This window comes from Zea mays, unplaced genomic scaffold (genome assembly GCF_902167145.1).
Source record: "Zea mays cultivar B73 unplaced genomic scaffold, Zm-B73-REFERENCE-NAM-5.0 scaffold_178, whole genome shotgun sequence".
In the NCBI taxonomy this organism is placed as follows: domain Eukaryota; kingdom Viridiplantae; phylum Streptophyta; class Magnoliopsida; order Poales; family Poaceae; genus Zea; species Zea mays.
In genome coordinates, this window is record NW_023366795.1 from 20,698 (window position 1) to 39,024 (window position 18,327).

The 18,327-nt window shown below is 37.2% G+C and overlaps 2 protein-coding genes and 4 non-coding genes across 6 annotated transcripts; 2 read left to right on the top strand and 4 right to left on the bottom strand.

Annotated features, from left to right (window-relative positions):
- Positions 1–735: 735 nt before the first annotated feature.
- On the bottom strand, positions 736–11,064 carry LOC118473921 (photosystem II protein D1). The gene has a single exon (XM_035963661.1). The coding sequence runs from the start codon at positions 6,288–6,290 to the stop codon at positions 5,229–5,231; it is 1,062 nt and encodes a 353-aa protein (XP_035819554.1). The 5' UTR covers positions 6,291–11,064; the 3' UTR covers positions 736–5,228.
- On the top strand, positions 2,545–12,575 carry LOC118473925 (50S ribosomal protein L2, chloroplastic-like). Its single transcript, XM_035963665.1, has 3 exons — positions 2,545–2,579; positions 3,063–3,469; positions 4,121–12,575. Exons 1-3 carry the CDS (start codon positions 2,545–2,547, stop codon positions 4,561–4,563), a joined length of 885 nt encoding a protein of 294 aa, XP_035819558.1. The 3' UTR covers positions 4,564–12,575.
- Positions 12,576–13,146: 571 nt separating this feature from the next.
- Positions 13,147–13,234, bottom strand: TRNAS-GCU (transfer RNA serine (anticodon GCU)). Its single transcript has one exon. It is a non-coding gene; the product is annotated as a tRNA-Ser (tRNA).
- Positions 13,235–16,802: 3,568 nt separating this feature from the next.
- On the bottom strand, positions 16,803–16,890 carry TRNAS-UGA (transfer RNA serine (anticodon UGA)). Its single transcript has one exon. It is a non-coding gene; the product is annotated as a tRNA-Ser (tRNA).
- Positions 16,891–17,642: 752 nt separating this feature from the next.
- On the top strand, positions 17,643–17,713 carry TRNAG-GCC (transfer RNA glycine (anticodon GCC)). Its single transcript has one exon. It is a non-coding gene; the product is annotated as a tRNA-Gly (tRNA).
- A 493-nt stretch (positions 17,714–18,206) lies between these two features.
- TRNAM-CAU (transfer RNA methionine (anticodon CAU)) lies at positions 18,207–18,280 on the bottom strand. The gene has a single exon. It is a non-coding gene; the product is annotated as a tRNA-Met (tRNA).
- Between the last annotated feature and the right edge of the window lie 47 nt (positions 18,281–18,327).

Here is an 18,327-nt window from a genome sequence, read left to right on the forward strand (position 1 = left end):
ATTATCCATATGGGAGATCTTCCAATCGAGAAGATCCATCGATCTGAGACGAAGAGAAAGGGCCCATTTTCTTTACTTATTCAGTTAAACCAAGGATTCGTTATGGAAACAGATAGCAACAACCATTTCATCAGACATGCGTATTTTTGATTATCCGGTGGATTTACACAGTTTCATTAATGCAAATTGTTTGATGTAGTTAGTACTCAGGTTATTCGACGCTCAAGAATTCTTATTTAGGCAGTTCATATCATCCCATACATAGTGTTTTGATCTAAGATTGCAATTCTTCCATGTTTCCGCAGTAGCATATTGTTCCATGGAGCTAGGGTCCAAAATAGGAATCAACAAGTGTTTCCACGACTCTACCGCCCGGCCAATCCTGTTCCACTGAATCCCCTCCCTTTTTCATGGCCACATATCTTTACGGCTAAGGAGTGGGAAATCTTTCTCCTGTTACACAAATGAAATGTTTCATTTCATCCGGGAAAAGCCACCTCTTTCTCCACAAACAATGTCTTTGTCATTTGATCCAGGAGCCTTCCGTTAGATAGGAACAGCTTTGCTAAATACTGAGAACTCTCGGATAGAGTATTAGAATGAAAAGACCATTAATTATATAAGGAAGAGCCCAGGGTTCTAGCCCATTCCCATTCCTAAATCAATAATTCGTAGTGCTTTTGCCTTTCTTGCGTACTCCTGGTGAACCAGTTGCTAGCCATATGTTTAGGAGGCTTTTTTCTCCAGGTACTGGTACTAAGCCGCTTTGCCATCTCTTCATCTTCATCTGCAAAGAATTCTCGACGTGAAAACACAGAGACAAAGGCCTGATCTTTGAATAGGAAAAAGAATGGATCCGAAGGTCCCAAATCAATTGGCTTATTCGAAAAAAGCCTTCTTCTTTGAAAGATATATCTCGTGTCTGGTACTGCATTGTTCCACTCTGCAAGAAGTCCGAATCAGTCTCTTGCACCTCCCCCTTTTTATGATAAATATACCAGAAATAATTCGAATAAATAGCAGTCTCTGACAACTCATCCTCTTTAATCTGCTTGGACCCGCTCCAATACCCATAGGAAAATCCCCAGTCATATTCAGCGTACCTGTCCCTGCAATCAAATAGATTGTCCCAAGGGCCCCATATTCTAGGAGCCCAAGTTATGCTATTGAAAATTCGTTCCTCTAGCAGTTCCGGTTTGACCATTCCGTTCCCTTTTTCAAACTCCACTTCTTTTCATATAGCATCCCTAATCAAAGAGAGAACAATATCCATTTCAAAACATTTCTAACGGATTCCTTGGTTCGGACCGACGAAGTAATGGCACTCGATTATTATCAACCCGACTGCAATCTTTTTCTGTCGGTAAGGATTGCACCAGAGCACCTTCTACTTCTAATAGGCCATGAACTATAGATAGAGAAGAATCATTCTGAGCGAGTCCATAAGAAGCGACCCACTTTTTCATCGGTTCCGGGGGAAGACCAAAGATCTTGCGCGACCGGTCCGCCAGAAAAACTCAAAAGAGAAAGAAGTCTCGTTAATCTCTTCATGCTCGTTCCAAGTTCGAAGTACCGTTTGGCCAAAGAAAAAGCCGCTTCCTGACACGATTGCCTCTTTATATAGATAGATATAGGATCTATGGGGTTATTACTTAGAAGTCTATTTTGTACAAGATCCCCTCCTATCTGATAGAAAAGGGTCCCATGATCCCGAGCCGGTCTTATCTTGGCTCGCAAACCCCAAGTTTGTCTATGAAGAGCTAATCTAATTGTATTAGTTTCTATAATGGATTTCTTATGTGGAATACTAATGGATAGGGCCTCGTTGCTAAGTGCTACAAGATCTAGTGCACTGGAACTCGTGGTTATGGACCCGAATCCTTTAGTATGGAACATTGTCTTTTCCAAGTAAAAACCCCTAGTATATGAAAGAATGAAAAGGTGCTTTCGTTCTTGTGGAATAAGAAGCCCTCGTACCTTAATGAAAGGAAAATAGGAATTTTTCGTTAGGTATTTGACCAAATAGGATTGTCCAGTTCCTATAGAACCTATCACTAAAATACCCGATAGGGCTAAGCGGAACGAAAAGGGTTTTCCATGAGATGGTAAATGAAAACGATTAGCCCCACACGAGGTTTGGGAATAAGTGATTGTCTGATAATGAGCAAGGAATATACGTCTTTCTGCTAAAGAGAATCTATTAAACTCATAATTCATTAGATCCTTGTTAGCAATGTCAACTAGGTATCATAAGTAAATGGATCTCGGTTGTTCAATCCTTTGATAACCAAGGTCATTCTTTGCTAAAGAGAAATGATCACTATGGGTCAGACTCAATAGAATTGGATCCATTCCAAATAGCGAGAATTAGGATTCTTGATCCCTCTCAGTCTCTCTTTCAATTCGAGGATCCGGAGAGGTGTTTTCATAGTCATCTCCGAATATTTGCCATCTCCGAATATTTTCGATTTCATTTTTCTATGATATGTCTTTCTATATGAAAATTGGTTATTTACGATGTACGATGATCCCTGTTAAGCATCCATGGCTGAATGGTTAAAGCGCCCAACTCATAATTGGTAAATTTGCGGGTTCAATTCCTGCTGGATGCACGCGAACGGGAACGGTCTATTGGAATTGGCTCTCTATCCATGGAATCTCATCCATCATCCATACATAACGAATTGGTATGGTATATTCATACCATAACATAAGAACAATAAGAACTCGAATTCTTATCGATACTGGAACTCAGAGCATAGGGGGGAAAGTCGATTTATGGATGGAATCAAATACGCAGTATTTACAGAAAAGAGTCTTCGTTTATTGGGAAAGAATCAATATACTTTTAATGTCGAATCGGGATTCACTAAGACAGAAATAAAGCATTGGGTCGAACTCTTCTTTGGTGTTAAGGTAGTAGCTGTGAATAGCCATCGACTACCCGGAAAGGGTAGAAGAATGGGACCTATTCTGGGACATACAATGCATTACAGACGTATGATCATTACCCTTCAACCGGGTTATTCTATTCCACTTCTAGATAGAGAAACGAACTAAAGGAGAATACTTAATAATACGGCGAAACATTTATACAAAACACCTATCCCGAGCACACGCAAGGGAACCGTAGACAGGCAAGTGAAATCCAATCCACGAAATAAATTGATCCATGGACGGCACCGTTGTGGTAAAGGTCGTAATGCCAGAGGAATCATTACCGCAAGGCATAGAGGGGGAGGTCATAAGCGCCTATACCGTAAAATCGATTTTCGACGGAATCAAAAAGACATATCTGGTAGAATCATAACCATAGAATACGACCCTAATCGAAATGCATACATTTGTCTCATACACTATGGGGATGGTGAGAAGAGATATATTTTACATCCCAGAGGGGCTATAATTGGAGATACTATTGTTTCTGGTACAAAAGTTCCTATATCAATGGGAAATGCCCTACCTTTGAGTGCGGTTTGAACTATTGATTTACGTAATTGGAAGTAACCAATTAGGTTTACGACGAAACCTAGAAATCGATCACTGATCCAATTTGACTACCTCTACGGGATAGACCTCAACAGAAAACTGTTGAGTAACGGCAGCAAGTGATTGAGTTCAGTAGTTCCTCATAGAAAATTATTGACTCTAGAGATATGGTAATATGGAGAAGACAAAATTGTTTGAAGCACGCACAGAACCGGAAGCGCCCCTTGTTTCAAAGAGAGGAGGACGGGTTATTCACATTTAATTTGATGGTCAGAGGCGAATTGAAAGTTAAGCAGTGGTAATTAAGACCCCCGGGTGAAAATAGGGATGTCTCCTACGTTACCCATAATATGTGGAAGTATCGACGTAATTTCATAGAGTCATTCGATCTGAATGCTACATGAAGAACATAAGCCAGATGACGGAACGCGGAGACCTAGGATGTAGAAGATCATAACATGAGCGATTCGGCGGATTTGGATTCCTTTTCTATATATCCACTCATGTGGTACTTCATCATACGATTCATATAAGATCCATCTGTCTAGAGATCGTCATATACATCTAGAAAGCCGTATGCTTTGGAAGAAGCTTGTACAGTTTGGGAAGGGGTTTTTTGAGAAAAAAGAAGAATCTACTTCAACCGATATGCCCTTAGGCACGGCCATACATAACATAGAAATCACACGTGGAAGGGGTGGGCAATTAGCTAGAGCAGCAGGTGCTGTAGCGAAACTGATTGCAAAAGAGGGTAAATTGGCCACTTTAAGATTACCATCTGGGGAGGTCCGTTTGGTATCCCAAAACTGCTTAGCAACAGTCGGACAAGTGGGTAATGTTGGGGTGAACCAAAAAAGTTTGGGTAGAGCCGGATCTAAGTGTTGGCTAGGTAAACGCCCCGTAGTAAGAGGGGTAGTTATGAACCCTGTGGACCACCCCCATGGGGGTGGTGAAGGGAAAGCCCCCATTGGTAGAAAAAAACCCACAACCCCTTGGGGTTATCCTGCGCTTGGAAGAAGAACTAGGAAAAGGAAAAAATATAGTGATAGTTTTATTCTTCGTCGCCGTAAGTAAATACGTAACTAGGAATATGGAAAATTGCATTTTTGGAATTTGCAATAATGCGATGGGCGAACGACGGGAATTGAACCCGCGCATGGTGGATTCACAATCCACTGCCTTGATCCACTTGGCTACATCCGCCCCTTATCCAGCTAAAGGATTTTCTCTTTTTTCCATTCATTATTATTCTATTTATTCTGACCTCCATACCTCGATCGAGATAGTGGACATAGGATGCCACTCTTTAAAATGAAAAAAAGGAGTAATCAGCTGTGACACGAAAAAAAACGAATCCTTTTGTAGCTCGTCATTTATTGGCAAAAATCGAAAAGGTCAATATGAAGGAGGAGAAAGAAATAATAGTAACGTGGTCCCGGGCATCTAGCATTCTACCCGCAATGGTTGGCCATACAATCGCGATTCATAATGGAAAAGAACATATACCTATTTACATAACAAATCCTATGGTAGGTCGCAAATTGGGGGAATTCGTGCCTACTCGGCATTTCACGAGTTATGAAAGTACAAGAAAGGATACTAAATCTCGTCGTTAATTGAATTCAGAATAGAAAGATTCAGAATAAACAAAGAAATACCCAATATCCTGTTGGAACAAGATATTGGGTATTTCCGGCTTTCCTTCCTTCAAAAATTCCTATATGTTTAGGAGAAAAACCTTATCCATTAAGGTAAGGAACTTCAAGAGCAGCTAGGTCTAGAGGGAAGTTGTGAGCATTACGTTCGTGCATTACCTCCATACCAAGATTAGCACGGTTGATGATATCAGCCCAAGTATTAATAACGCGACCTTGGCTATCAACTACAGATTGGTTGAAATTGAAACCATTTAGGTTGAATGCCATAGTACTAATACCTAAAGCAGTGAACCAGATCCCTACTACAGGCCAAGCAGCCAAGAAGAAGTGTAAAGAACGAGAATTGTTGAAACTAGCATATTGGAAGATTAATCGACCAAAATAACCGTGAGCAGCCACAATATTATAAGTCTCTTCTTCCTGACCAAATTTGTAACCCTCATTAGCAGACTCATTTTCAGTGGTTTCCCTGATCAAACTAGAGGTTACCAAGGAACCATGCATAGCACTGAATAGGGAACCGCCGAATACACCAGCTACACCTAACATGTGAAATGGATGCATAAGGATGTTGTGCTCTGCCTGGAATACAATCATAAAGTTGAAAGTACCAGATATTCCTAAAGGCATACCATCAGAGAAACTTCCTTGACCAATAGGGTAAATCAAGAAAACAGCAGTAGCAGCTGCAACAGGAGCTGAATATGCAACAGCAATCCAAGGGCGCATACCCAGACGGAAACTAAGTTCCCACTCACGACCCATATAACAAGCTACACCAAGTAAGAAGTGTAGAACAATTAGCTCATAAGGACCGCCATTGTATAACCATTCATCAACAGATGCAGCTTCCCAAATTGGGTAAAAATGCAATCCGATCGCCGCAGAAGTAGGAATAATAGCACCAGAGATAATATTGTTTCCATAAAGTAAAGAACCAGAAACAGGCTCACGAATACCATCAATATCTACTGGAGGAGCAGCGATGAAGGCGATAATAAATACGGAAGTTGCGGTCAATAAGGTAGGGATCATCAAAACACCGAACCATCCAATGTAAAGACGGTTTTCGGTGCTAGTTATCCAGTTGCAGAAGCGACCCCACAGGCTTGTACTTTCGCGTCTCTCTAAAATTGCAGTCATGGTAAGATCTTGGTTTATTCAAATTGCAAGGACTCCCAAGCACACGTATTAACTAGAAAGAAAATAGATAATAGAAGGCTTGTTATTTAACAGTATAACATAGTCTATATACCAATGTCAACCAAGCCAGCCCCAACGATTGGATTTTCGTATAACTTCATTTACCAAATCCAAAAATTTGGGAAATTAAGTTAGTAAAAATGAAAAACTCAGATTGCTCTTTTCTATTTTCCATATGGGTTGCCCGGGACTCGAACCCGGAACTAGTCGGATGGAGTAGATAATTCTTCCTTGTTACAATAGAAAAAACCCCTCCCCAAATCGTGCTTGCATTTTTCATTGCACACGACTTTCCCTATGTGGAAATAGCCAATTTCTATTCCGAAGAGGAAGTCCACTAATTTTGAGAATTTTTAATTAGTTAAAGTGATTCACCTACTATGGAACATTTCAGAATGGAAAATGTGCAAGTTTTATCTTGATATCGATCTTTTCTAGTTTATTAATTTTGTCTAATGATTAATTAAGAGTAAGAGGATTCACCAGGTCATTGATACGGATAATATCCAAATACCAAATACGCTCACTGTGTGATCCATGGAAAGAAAAGTGAATTGTTTTGGTGAACATCAAAGAAAAAACTTGCTCTTCTTCCGTAAAAAATTCTTCTAAAAATACCGAACCCAATCGTTGCATAAAAGTTCGTACCGTACTTTTATGTTTACGAGCTAAAGTTCTAGCACATGAAAGTCGAAGTATATATTTTAGTCGATACAAAGTCTGTTTTTTCGAAGATCCACTATGATAATGAAAAATATTTCTACATATCCGACCAAAACGATCAAGAATATCCCAATCTGATAAATCAGTCCAAACGGGTTTACTAATAGGATGCCCCGATCCAGTACAAAATTGAGCTTTTGATAAGGATCCGACAAGGGGAGTTGCAAGGACTGTGGTATCGAATTTTTTCATTCGAGTATCTATTAGAAAAGAATTCTCCAGCATTTGATTCCTTACTAACAAAGTATTTATTGGTACACTTGAAAGGTACCCCAGAAAATCGAAGCAAGAGTTTGTTAATTGGTTTAGACGAATCCTTTGTGGTTGAGTCCAAAAAGAGAAAAAATATTGCGAGAAATTGACAAGGTAAGATTTCCATTTCTTCTTCAAAAGAAGAGTGCCTTTTGATGCAAGAATTGCCTTTCCTTGATATCGAACATAATGCATAAGAGGATCCATAAAGAACCATATGGTTTTCCGAAAAAACCCCGGGTACATTACACCAAAATGTTCCATCTTCCCAGAAAAGATGATTCGTTCCAGAAAGGTTCCAGAAGATGTTAATCGTAAGCAAGAAGATTGTTTATGAAGAAACAACAAGAAAAATTCATATTCTGATACATAAGAGTTATATAGGAATCGAAATAGTCTTTTATTTTCTTTTTTCAAAAGAAAAATGGATTTCATTGAAGTAATAAAACTATTCCAATTCGAATAATAGTGGAGAAAGAATCGCAATAAATGCAAAGAGGGAACATCTTGAATCCGGTATTCAAGGAGTTGAACCAGGATTTCTAAATGGATAGGATAGGGTATTTTTATATGTGATAGATAATGTAAATGCAAAAATTTGTCTTCTAAAAAGGGAAATATTGAATGAATAGATTGTAAATTTTGAAAATTTGGTATTTCTTTTTCTTCCGGACAAGATAGTTGCCCTAGCGAGAGTGGGATTTCTACAACGATCGCAAACCCCTCAGATAGAATCTGAGAATAAAACTCAGAATAAAAATAATTACGGTGATCCAACAATCGATCTTGGTTAGGATAATTAACCGAATTAATTAAAAAATTCTGCTGATACATTCGAATAATTAAACGTTTCACAAGTAGTGAACTAAATTTCTTGTTATTACAACCAAAAATTTCCACGGGTTCGGAACCATTTAATCCATAATCATGAGCAAATGCATAAATATATTCCTGAAAGAGAAGTGGGTAGACGAAGTAGTGTTGACGAGATTTCTGTTTTTCTGAATACCCTTCGAATTTTTCCATTTGTATTTCTACTTGAAATAGAGAAAAAAAGCATTTCTCGGTTTATCAAATGATGATACATAGTGCAATATGGTCAGAACAAGGTGTTGCATAATACAAACCCAGGAAAGAAAGGGAGTCTAATCCATAGAACTTTTTCCACTCCTTTTCTATCTAATTAGTTTATGTTTGTTCTAATTATAAAACAAACAAGAACAAATCTTTTATTTTTGCAGGCCAATCGCTCTTTTGACTTTGGAATACAGTCTCTTTATCAATATACTGTTTCTTTTACACATTCAATTCATAACATCTCTTTTCAATCCATAATCAAGAATAATTAGGATTTCTAAAAAAAAAAAGTAAAGGGTCCATTCATAGGAAAACCTAACCTTTCCCCACATTAGGCACTAATCTATTTTTAACGTCTAATTAGATCGGGGAATCCTTCCAATTAACCAATTAAGAAGTTAAGCTCGTTGCTTTTTTTTTATTTTACCAGAATTAGAGCCAGGCTCTATCCATTTATTCACTAGACCCAGAAAATCAGAATTTTTTTTATTAAAAAAAAAAAAAGAAATTGATTTTATTACGACATGCTATTTTTTCCATTCATTACCTTTGAGGATCAGTCGTGGTCTTCTAGACTCTACCAAGAGTCTGGACGAATTTGTTGCTTCATCCAAATGTGTAAAAGATCATAGCCGCACTTAAAAGCCGAGTACTCTACCATTGAGTTAGCAACCCGGATAAAATAGGATCTCTTAGATACGATCAAAATCTAAAAATCGATGAAATTATACCACATTGAATTAGCAAGACATCAAAAGAAAGATTTTCTAATCCATTAAAAACACTCAAATACAAAAATGAACAGATCCGGTTAAATTTCACTAAGGCTAAGGGTAAAAAAAAAAAGCAGCCCCAATCACAATGGCAAAATTGTGATTTTTTTGGCAATTTAAAGAAGTAAAATAATCTTGTATGTGTATGAGAGTACATGCAAGAGGGGCAACCCTATCATTTGAATGAAGTGTAGACAGAAATACCTAATATGGAGTGACAATAAAGAGACCCATCTATCTACAAATTCTATTTGTTCAATAGACCTTTGTCAATGCAAATACAATGTAATTAGATATAAAAAGGAAATAAAATAGGGACTTTTGTTGGATTGGCACGACATAAATGCAGCAAAAAAAAAATAGGACTAAGAAAGAGGCAAATTGTGTCTAAATAATTAAGGGGTACTAAGGACCCTCTCCTACTTTTTTATTCATTTAGTTCTTCAATTAACTCAAAGTTCTTTCTTTATCTTTAAAGAATTCTGCCTTCCTTAAAATATCATAAACTGTTCTTGTAGGTTGAGCACCCTTTTCAAGGAAATAGAGAATAGCTGGAACATTTAAACAAGTTTGATTCTTTATCGGATCATAAAAACCTACTTTTCGAAGATCTCTTCCTTCTCTTCGAGATCGAACATCAATTGCAACGATTCGATAGATAGCTTATTGGGATAGATGTAGATAAACAACCCCCCCCTAGAAACGTATAGGAGGTTTTCTCCTCATACGGCTCGAGAAAATGATTCGAATTTCTGTCTATAATGCAATCTGTCTATAATGCAAATAGATAGAAATTCGATTATGACTTGCATTAATTTCCTTAAAGAAAAGAAAAAACAAATTTCATTTATACTCATGACTCAAGTTGGCTAATTTTTACTGACAAACTTCAAAAGAAAAACCCTTCGAAATTTTTTGAGTCGTCTCTAAACTCTTTTCTTTATCTCATCTCGAACAAATTGACTTTTATTCCTTATTCAGATCTAATTCTATTGTTGAGACGGTTGAAAATCGTGTTTACTTGTTCCGGAATCCTTTATCTTTGATTTGTGAAATCCTTGGGTTTAGACATTACTTCGGGAACTCCTATTCTTTTTTCTTTCAAAAGAGTAGCAACATACCCTTTCTTTTTTCTTATTTCCTTCGATAAAGCATTTCACTCTTCTATAGAAATCAAATATGAACAATTGATTCAGATAGACTTTTCATCAAAAAAGTTTTTCCAATCTTCCAAAATTAGACTTTTTCTTATTTTAACCTTTTGATTTCTATATTAAGGATAGACTGACAAAGTTGGCCTAATTTATTAGTTTTCACTAACCCTAGATTCTTTCCCTTGATCAAAAAGAAATTCTGTCCTCTCGAGCTCCATCGTGTACTATTTACTTTACTTACAAACAACCCAGCGAAAATTCGGTTCGGGACGAATAGAACAGACTATGTCGAGCCAAGAGCATTTTCATTACTATGGAAAATGATGGATAGGCAAATCCACAATCGATCATGTCCTTCAAGTCGCACGTTGCTTTCTACCACATCGTTTTAAACGAAGTTTTACCATAACATTCCTCTAATTTCATTGCAAAATGGTATCGAGAATTGATCCAATATGGATGGAATCATGAATAGTCATTGCTTTTGTATACTAATTCAAACCTGCTATCTATGGAGAAAATTGGATAAAAGAAATAAGTATTTATCGGGGAACACTCTGCAAAGATACAATTTATTTAAACCCATATTCTATCATATGAATGAAACATAGTTCGAAAAAGAGGAATAAAATAGTTTACTTAAGACTTATTTATTATTATTATTGAATTTCCATTTTCAACAGAGAACTCAAGATGATTAATCCTGAAATGAGAAGGATCCACTCTTTCCCAACAAATAAACTATCAACCTCAAAAAAAGTGGAATTAATTTAATGAATTAATCTATTTTTCTGTAACAAAAACAATTAACTATATAAACAAATAAGCTATGCCAATGAAAAGATTGGTCGTTTTTGAGTAGTTCTAAAATTCTCATACTTCTTCGACTCGAATAACAAAAGAAAGAACTCAAAATAAAAAATAAGAAAAGTACGATTTTTTCGAATCCATTCTATCCAACGAACAGTTCTTACCTTAACCTTACCGAAATGGATCATTCTGGATATTTAAAGAATCACAGATCGAGATCGTTTTCGCTTAACCAAAGAAAAGAAGGACGCTTCTTTTTTACTAATAATACAAGAAAACAAATAATACAACAAAAATCTATCTCTATCATAAAGGGATAGGTCTCATTTTCTATACAGTGTTTTACCTCATTAATTTTTTTTTTTTTTACTTACTTTAGTTCTTTAGTTTTGGGAAAATAAATAGGGGGTACTTCTTTTCTTTCATATTGGGTGTCAAATGGATCCTGTAAGAATTCCCACTTCATAGATACGGGGTATAAAGTTTATCCAAAAAGTTCCAATTTCAAAACACATATTCAAAACACATATGAGTAATGAGTAGTAGGGGCATATCCTGAATGTGCCTGATAGACAAAAATTTTTCATGAAAATAAAGATATTAAATTTGACTGGACTTGACACTTTATTTTTTGTTTTCTGAGAAAGAAAAAAATGCTTAGAAATGCATCTAATCTACGAGTTCATAAGAGATAATTATTCTCTTTAATAAACTTTTGTGTCGTGCAGGGCACAATACGATTCTATCTTTCGCTTCATCAGAAAAAATCTGGGACGAAAGGATTCGAACCTCCGAGTAACGGGACCAAAACCCGCTGCCTTACCACTTGGCCACGCCCCATGTCATTTCGTTTTATGAAACACTAATAAACACTATTATTTTTATATATTATTCGTCAATCCCACTTCAATTACCTAAAAAATGAGGGATATTTTCTTGCTAGGATTCTAGACATGCAGATAATATAGAATCCAAAAAATGCATTGATCATTACATGGAATTCTATTAAGATATTATATGAAAGTCGAATTTCTTCCATTCTCATTTGAGAATGCGAATACAAGGAGGTATTTTGTGTTTGGGAAAGTCCGAAGAAAAAAGGATTTGGAATCTACCTTTTCTTTTGCTTTTTCCCTTATAAAAATAACTCAATCAAAATCCAATTATCTACTCTACAAGAATGAAATGCTTGTTATGCCTAATATACTTAGTTTAACCTGTATCTGTTTTAATTCTGTTCTTTGTCCGACTAGCTTTTTCTTCGCCAAATTACCCGAAGCTTATGCCATTTTCAACCCAATCGTGGATGTTATGCCTGTCATACCTGTACTCTTTTTTCTATTAGCGTTTGTTTGGCAAGCTGCTGTAAGTTTTCGATGAAATCTTTACTATTCTGCCTGCCAAATTGAATGATGTATTCATTCCAAAAAAAAAAATGGATAAGAGCCGAGAAGTCTTATATTATGAACCTTCGATTCTAAAATGAAAATTCTTCTACATTGAATGTATAGCTGCAGCAATAAATTTTGATCAGCCTTTCTACCCCCTGCGCCTACGTTGAACAGGTACCTTTAGGTACCCACACAATACCTAAACTAATTTTTGATATTGATAAGAGTGCTTATTATAAAGCAATTCTTGCAATTTTTTTAAGAATTGATTTTTGCATTTTTAGGTGTCAAAATAAAGAAAACCCATCCTAGTGGATCCGTGTGGTAAGGAAAAATGGGTAATCTATTCCTTAACAAAAAAAATTTTGGAGATTATGTAATGCTTACTCTCAAACTTTTTGTTTATACAGTAGTGATATTCTTTGTTTCCCTCTTTATCTTTGGATTCTTATCTAATGACCCAGGACGTAATCCTGGGCGTGAGGAGTAAAAATCAAAAATTTTTTGGAATTTTTTCTTATAAATTTAAATTGGATTTATTTCGTACATTTATTTATGAGAAAATCCGGGGGTCAGAATTCCTTACAATTCGAAAGTCCCAAATGATCCGAGGGGGCGGAAAGAGAGGGATTCGAACCCTCGGTACAAAAAAATTGTACAACGGATTAGCAATCCGCCGCTTTAGTCCACTCAGCCATCTCTCCCCGTTCCAAATCGAAAGGTTTTCATGATATGGCAGAGGCAAGAAATAACGATTGTCAAAAATCCTTCCTTTTTCTTTCATTTCAAAAGTGCATAAAAATTATATTGCCAATTCCATTTTAATTATATTCTTTTTTCTTAATGTTAATAAAAAAAAGAAGAAAATTCTGGTTTTTTCTTTCCAAAATTCGATATAGGCTGAAAGACAATCAGATCTTTTTTCTCTTCAGCGGGCAGTTCCATATAGAATTTGTTAGAATAAAACAAGCGGGTTAAAAAAAAAAACTCTTTTTTTTTATTTATCCACAAAGCAAAAAAGGTTCTTATCAAACCCACAATAAAATGGGAAAGAAAGATAAAGTAAGTAGACCTGACCCCTTGAATAATGCCTCTATCTGCTATTCTGATATATAAATTCGATGTGGATGAAATTGGTGTATAAGCGCATTTTTGTATTTCCTTAGACTTAGATCGCGCAAGGCAAGAATTTTTCGCTATTTACGATTTCATATTCTTGTTACTAGACGTTCTATAGGAATAAGAAGAAATCGCAACTCTTTTCCGTTACACATAATAAATAAAGGGTTTCAAAAGTCAATTTTTCTTTTCAATATCTTTCTTTTTTTTTTCAGAATTCCATTTTTGTTCTTCCACCCATGCAATAGAGAGCGAATGAGAAAAGAGGGGTTTTCCCTTAAAAAATGGGCTTTGAAATAGAAATCATGGAATAATGCTGAATTCAAATGTTTATTTCTTTATTTCTTTTCTATAGTATAAGAAAAATGAATTAAATGAAATTTGTGGATTTAGCACGACCTGGGTTGTGACCCCATAGATAAAAATGCAAAATTTCTATCTTCGAGACGACTGAAAAAGGGCATTGAACGAGAAAGAAATCGTCCACAGATAATCAAACTATCGTATGCCCTGGAAGTAATATGAGGTGCTCGAAAATGGTTGAAGTAATTGAATAGGAGGATCACTATGACTATAGCCGTTGGTAGAGTTACTAAAGAAGAAAACGATCTATTTGATATTATGGACGACTGGTTACGAAGGGACCGTTTCGTTTTTGTAGGATGGTCCGGCTTATTGCTCTTTCCTTGTGCTTATTTCGCTTTAGGGGGTTGGTTTACAGGGACTACTTTTGTAACTTCTTGGTATACCCATGGATTGGCTAGTTCCTATTTGGAAGGTTGCAATTTCTTAACCGCGGCGGTTTCCACACCTGCCAATAGTTTAGCACACTCTTTGTTGCTACTATGGGGACCGGAAGCACAGGGAGATTTTACTCGTTGGTGTCAATTAGGTGGTCTTTGGACTTTTGTCGCTCTCCATGGAGCTTTTGCACTAATAGGTTTCATGCTACGTCAATTTGAACTTGCTCGGTCTGTTCAATTGCGGCCTTATAATGCAATTTCATTCTCTGGTCCAATCGCTGTTTTTGTTTCCGTATTCCTTATTTATCCACTGGGACAATCTGGTTGGTTCTTTGCGCCGAGTTTTGGCGTAGCAGCTATATTTCGGTTCATCCTTTTCTTCCAAGGATTTCATAATTGGACGTTGAACCCATTTCATATGATGGGAGTTGCCGGAGTATTAGGCGCAGCTCTGCTATGCGCTATCCACGGGGCTACCGTAGAAAACACTCTATTCGAAGATGGCGATGGTGCAAATACCTTCCGTGCTTTTAACCCAACTCAAGCTGAAGAAACTTATTCAATGGTCACTGCTAACCGCTTTTGGTCCCAAATCTTTGGTGTTGCTTTTTCCAATAAACGTTGGTTACATTTCTTTATGCTATTTGTACCCGTCACCGGTTTATGGATGAGTGCTATTGGCGTAGTTGGTCTGGCTCTGAACCTACGTGCCTATGACTTCGTTTCCCAGGAAATCCGTGCAGCGGAAGATCCTGAATTTGAGACTTTCTACACCAAAAATATTCTTTTAAACGAGGGTATTCGTGCGTGGATGGCAGCTCAGGATCAGCCTCATGAAAATCTTATATTCCCTGAGGAGGTTCTACCACGTGGAAACGCTCTTTAATGGAACTTTCGTTTTAGCTGGTCGTGACCAAGAAACCACCGGCTTTGCTTGGTGGGCTGGGAATGCCAGACTTATCAATTTGTCCGGTAAACTACTTGGAGCTCATGTAGCCCATGCCGGATTAATCGTATTCTGGGCCGGAGCAATGAACCTATTTGAAGTGGCCCATTTCGTACCAGAAAAGCCCATGTATGAACAAGGGTTGATTTTACTTCCGCACTTAGCTACTCTAGGTTGGGGAGTAGGGCCGGGGGGAGAAGTTCTAGATACTTTTCCTTACTTTGTATCCGGAGTACTTCACTTAATTTCCTCCGCAGTCTTAGGCTTCGGTGGCATTTATCACGCGCTTCTGGGACCCGAGACTCTTGAAGAATCTTTTCCATTCTTTGGTTATGTATGGAAAGATAGAAATAAAATGACTACAATTTTGGGTATTCACTTAATTTTGTTAGGTCTAGGTGCTTTTCTTCTAGTACTCAAGGCTCTTTATTTTGGCGGCGTATATGATACCTGGGCCCCCGGGGGGGGGGATGTAAGAAAAATTACCAATTTGACCCTTAGCCCCGGTGTTATATTTGGTTATTTACTAAAATCCCCTTTTGGGGGAGAAGGATGGATTGTTAGTGTGGATGATTTAGAAGATATAATTGGGGGACATGTATGGTTGGGTTCCATTTGTGTACTTGGCGGAATTTGGCATATCTTAACCAAACCCTTTGCATGGGCTCGCCGTGCATTTGTATGGTCTGGCGAAGCTTACTTGTCTTATAGTTTAGGTGCTTTATCTGTTTTTGGTTTTATCGCTTGTTGTTTTGTCTGGTTCAATAATACGGCTTATCCAAGTGAGTTTTACGGGCCCACTGGACCAGAAGCTTCTCAAGCTCAAGCATTTACTTTTCTAGTTAGAGACCAGCGTCTTGGAGCTAATGTAGGGTCTGCCCAAGGACCGACGGGTTTAGGTAAATATCTAATGCGTTCCCCAACGGGAGAGGTTATTTTTGGAGGGGAAACTATGCGTTTTTGGGACCTTCGTGCTCCGTGGTTAGAACCTCTAAGGGGCCCCAACGGTTTGGACTTGAGTAGGTTGAAAAAAGACATCCAACCTTGGCAAGAACGACGTTCAGCAGAATATATGACCCATGCTCCTTTAGGCTCTTTAAATTCCGTGGGTGGCGTAGCTACCGAGATCAATGCTGTTAATTATGTCTCCCCTAGAAGTTGGTTAGCGACCTCCCATTTTGTTCTAGGATTCTTCTTTTTTGTGGGCCATTTGTGGCATGCAGGAAGAGCCCGAGCTGCTGCAGCAGGCTTTGAAAAGGGAATTGATCGCGATTTGGAACCTGTTCTTTACATGACCCCTCTTAACTAAGATTTTTTATTTATACCTGTTCTAGTTTTTTTCTGTTCTGGCTCGGTTATTCCATCTAGCCGAGCCATTCATGCTTTTTTATGAAAGAATGATATAAGGGGGGCTGCACAAAGAAAAACATAGATAGAAAGAAGCAAATGTATTCAATATACAAAAGGAGAGAGAGGGATTCGAACCCTCGATAGTTCCTAGAACTATACCGGTTTTCAAGACCGGAGCTATCAACCACTCAGCCATCTCTCCACAGCCCAATCCCTATTTTATTCCTACAAATAGAACATAGCTATATGAAATGATCTACTAACTCATCTCAGATGCAAGTCCACTTTCAATATATCTCTGTATAAAGCGGTAAGGAAAAAGTTTTAATAAAAAGAAGAATCAATGGATTCATGATTAAACCCCTCCTACTTCTTGTATTTTCATACAATTTTGATTAAGTGAGGGATCAAATAGAAATATGTAGTCAACTTTATTTGAAGGTAGTTTGGAGGATTATAAATATGAATATTGCTTTCCAATTAGCTGTTTTTGCATTAATTGCGACTTCCTCAGTTTTAGTAATTAGTGTACCCCTTGTATTTGCTTCTCCTGATGGTTGGTCAAATAATAAAAACGTTGTATTTTCCGGTACATCATTATGGATTGGATTAGTCTTTCTGGTAGCTATTCTGAATTCTCTTATTTCTTGAATTTGTTTAGTATTTAGTAACCCGATACAAAATAAATAAAAAGAAAGGCCCTTTTTCGAAAAAATTAGGATTTTTATACACATTAAAATGCTATTTTCGTTCCGAATTATTACCTCTTCTCTTTCATTATTATGAAATTCTATTGCCATTAGAATATTGATTGATAGACAGTTAATAAAAAGAAAACTCTAATAGAAAATGAAACGGTCGACCCAGACATAGACGGTCGACCCAGACATAGACGGTCGACCCAGGTGGATATACCCTATAAAATATAGGACGTAGCAAGCGTAGTTCAATGTAGCGAGCGTAGTTCAGTGGTAAAACATCTCCTTGCCAAGGAGAAGATACGGGTTCGATTCCCGTCGCTCGCCAGCTTAATTTAGTAAGGTGCTATGATAAAAAATTCAGTCTAGTTGACTACTTAACTACTTAATATTATAGTTTATATTTAATATTATAGTTTATATTATAGTAAATTATATATATTTATTTTTAATATAGTAAATTATTATAGTAAATGACTACTTAACTACTTCTATTAAATTACTATTTAATATTAAATGAATATTAAATTAAGTAGTTGTTAGTCTAGTACTGTACCCCTTCCTATCTTATCCTTCCTTTGCACCCGACTCAAAAAAAAAGAGTGCTTCGAGGGTGCAAATCCAACTTTCTAAGAAAGTTCCCTAAACCGGGGATTCGCCGAGACAAACAAGAGACAAACGGTTTTGAAAGGGGGATAGGCTATGCTTTTCTTTCATTTTTTTTTTTTTTTTTTCTGCCTGCTAAATAAAAAAAAAGGGTTGGATATAGCCCTCTATCATATATATACAAATAGAATAGTCCATTTATACGGACTGCTAAGTGCGGAGACGGGAATCGAACCCGTGACCTCAAGGTTATGAGCCTCGTGAGCTACCAAACTGCTCTACTCCGCTCTGTAGGGCCGAAAACTGGTGGACGAAAGAAAAAGGTGGAATACAAG